Source organism: Cupressus sempervirens, chromosome 7, assembly GCF_028749045.1.
Source record: "Cupressus sempervirens isolate cs-2001-9-10 chromosome 7, ASM2874904v1, whole genome shotgun sequence".
In the NCBI taxonomy this organism is placed as follows: domain Eukaryota; kingdom Viridiplantae; phylum Streptophyta; class Pinopsida; order Cupressales; family Cupressaceae; genus Cupressus; species Cupressus sempervirens.
Genome location: NC_143124.1, coordinates 843,746,244 through 843,748,994, shown reverse-complemented (window position 1 = coordinate 843,748,994; position 2,751 = coordinate 843,746,244). Strand labels below are relative to the sequence as shown.

Sequence of the window (2,751 nt, the reverse complement as noted above, 5' to 3'; positions counted from 1 at the left end):
TAATTATATTAAAACTACATGAACTGTTGAAATTATATCTTCTATTTCCATAACCTTCTAATAAAGCATAACCTAAACATTATTCAATAATAAAAACCCAAATTACAACGTGGCCAATGTAAAAGGATAATGCGATCTAAATAAGGTGTAATGTCAATTTTCAAACCAATCATTCTCAAAGCTCACAATTACATGCTGATGTTAAAAGTTTGATGTAACTAACGAGTCCGTAGTCAAAAGCAAAACGCACAATAAACATTAGTCGGTGTGATCATAGATTTTAATAGGCGAGACGAGAACAAATGCCTTCCATAATTTTCCTAAATGCCTATACATCTCCTCATTAAATCATGGCAATCGAAGAGCAAAGTAATTAAGCTATATCAGTGTTACGGAGTTTCTTGTTGTTGGCTGTGAAAAGTGAGCACGGAAATCTGATAGATAGAAAGTTGGAGAGCGAATGCTTGGGACCTATCATTCAATATTTCATAGATTCTGAGACATCACCTGCAGTAAATGACTATAAATAAGAGCAACTCTGATTTGTTGCTCACAATAACCATCTCACTCTTAGTACTGCATCTTTCAGTCAAGAAAGGTTACAAATCTGCCAGACAAATGGCTTCTGTAAAGGCAGTTAGGGTTGCCATATTTTTGGTACTTTTAGTTACGCTAAGTGCTCTTGTGTTGGGTATGTTTATCTTTCTTTGGGCATCATTTTTTTGTGTTAGATACATGATATTTCGCACTGCAAAAGTTGCATTTGAAAAACCATTCTCATATCTATATTTGTATAGAAGTCATAACTCCGTGGAAAACAATTTTAGTAAACTCTTTTTGAACGAGTATAATGATTGATTTGAGAGTATACAGGAGAAGGAGGTGGTGATGTGGAATGTGAAAAGCTGCCAGTAGAGATGTGTGCTTTCTCTGTCTCATCGTTGGGAGCTCGATGTGTGCTCGAGAAGAAATACTCATCCACTCGTGAAGAATACCAATGCCAGGCAATACATTTTCTACCAATACTTCTCTTCTTTTCCGTTTTAAATGAAACCAGGCTTCTAACTTAATTTTGGTGAATAATGAGTGGTGTATGTTAAAGTACATTTCAGTCATCGGGCGTAATTGCAGAGGAGATGGTGGAATGGATTGAGAGCGAGGAATGCCTGCAAAGCTGTGGTTTGCAGAGAATGAGTGTGGGCATGTCAACTGATGATCTCTTTGAACATTCTGATTTCACCTCTAAACTGTGCTCAGACAAGTGCCAAAACAGTTGTCCTAATATTGTCAATCTCTACCAAAACCTCGCAGCAGGAGAAGGTAAGTGGCCATAATTAGTATCATCTCTCTAAGAAGATTATTCAAACACATGTTAACAAGAATGTAAATGCAGAAATATATTTACCTCATCTATGCGAGGTTTACAATACACAAGGCCGGCGAATGATGATGGGGACTGCTTCTGCGCCAACCGTTGGTGGACTGAAGAGTTCTTCCATTGCTAAAGCATTTGCAGCAGCCCCTGAATAAAGAGCATATGTAATACGTTGCAGATTATGTTGTATTTAATCTACGCTGTCCTTTTCCATTTGTAGATTGTGTATGAGTTTAGTATTTCTCATACGGTAGGCGTTGTTATATCAGGCACTCTAGCTGTGAATCATTGTCATGCATTTTTCATATGAGTCGAGCTTGTAGCTGAGTTTATTAATTCAAATTATAATTGGGAGATGATTTTGGTTATATATTGGGTTTTTCTCCATCGAATTCCAACACTAAAAACTTCGTTCATAATGAATGCACCTAGATATGAATGTAGGTTTCATCTCCTTTTTTAGTCTATAATAGCTTTATGAGTTTCTCTTCTGTATAAAAACTTGTGGATTTAAGAATTTGGATGTGGTAATGGTATTTTGTCCTTTGTTCAAATCTTAAGGATATTGATTACAAAAATATCAAATAGTTGAAGAGACCAATTAAAAATAGTCAAAGATATTATGCAATCTTGCAAGTGACCGTATTTGAGTGCGCAAGCAAGATTATAGCCACCAATGCTCTAAACTCAATATCAAATTCTTTTCTTGATTGTATGAGATTCTAAGAAGAAATGGCATTAATTTTTGAAACACAAATTTAAGAGTCACCAGATAAATCAATGTAGCATCTCCTCGGCACACAAACGTTAAGGAGGAAGAGAAGAGTAAGTTCCACCCCATGTTTTTTAAGATCAAAATTTAAGTTATTTCTACAATTGTGTATCAGATCTAATTTATTGTTATGATTTAAATTGAAAGAAGAAAAAAAGTTGTTCAAGAAGAGATAGGTAAGTGGTGATAGGTAAAATCTATTTTTATATAGATATTATAATATCTAAATTATAGGCTAGTTGATACAATATTAAAAGAAATATACAGCCCATATACATCACATGAATCTTCATAACAATGCATAAAAGTTAATATGTAAAAGTCAAAATGAATTTAAGAATTGATGTTTTGATTTTTATTTTTAGTAGTTTTTAAATTCAATTTTTATTTCTATGAAAAATGGGCTCTTTCTAAAATAGCAATCAAAGAGGAATATTAAGGTTATTCTAATAGAAAATGGTTCCTCTTTGAGATGTTTGAAAATTTTGGTGATTAGAATTTAAACTTTTGGGACTTATTTATAGAATCAATTTATTATTTTTTGTTGAGGTCTTGTTTTAAGAATTCTTTTGGTGAAGAAGCTTATATCGAGAATTTTATTCTA

The 2,751-nt window shown here is 33.4% G+C and overlaps 1 protein-coding gene across 1 annotated transcript; it reads left to right on the top strand.

The window, feature by feature from the left end:
• The first annotated feature begins 536 nt into the window (after positions 1-536).
• On the top strand, positions 537-1,743 carry LOC149550042 (uncharacterized). Its single transcript, XM_089795003.1, has 4 exons — positions 537-691; positions 874-1,004; positions 1,113-1,320; positions 1,394-1,743. The coding sequence occupies exons 1-4, from the start codon at positions 619-621 to the stop codon at positions 1,528-1,530; spliced, it is 549 nt and encodes a 182-aa protein (XP_089651129.1). The 5' UTR covers positions 537-618; the 3' UTR covers positions 1,531-1,743.
• The last annotated feature ends 1,008 nt before the right edge of the window (positions 1,744-2,751 follow it).

Coding starts and splice junctions, on each gene's coding strand:
- LOC149550042 (XM_089795003.1), top strand. CDS start 619: ATGGCTTCTGTAAAGGCAGTTAGGGTTGCCATATTTTTGGTACTTTTA. Junction 692..873: donor GCTAAGTGCTCTTGTGTTGG/GTATGTTTATCT, acceptor GAGAGTATACAG/GAGAAGGAGGTGGTGATGTG. Junction 1,005..1,112: donor GTGAAGAATACCAATGCCAG/GCAATACATTTT, acceptor AGTACATTTCAG/TCATCGGGCGTAATTGCAGA.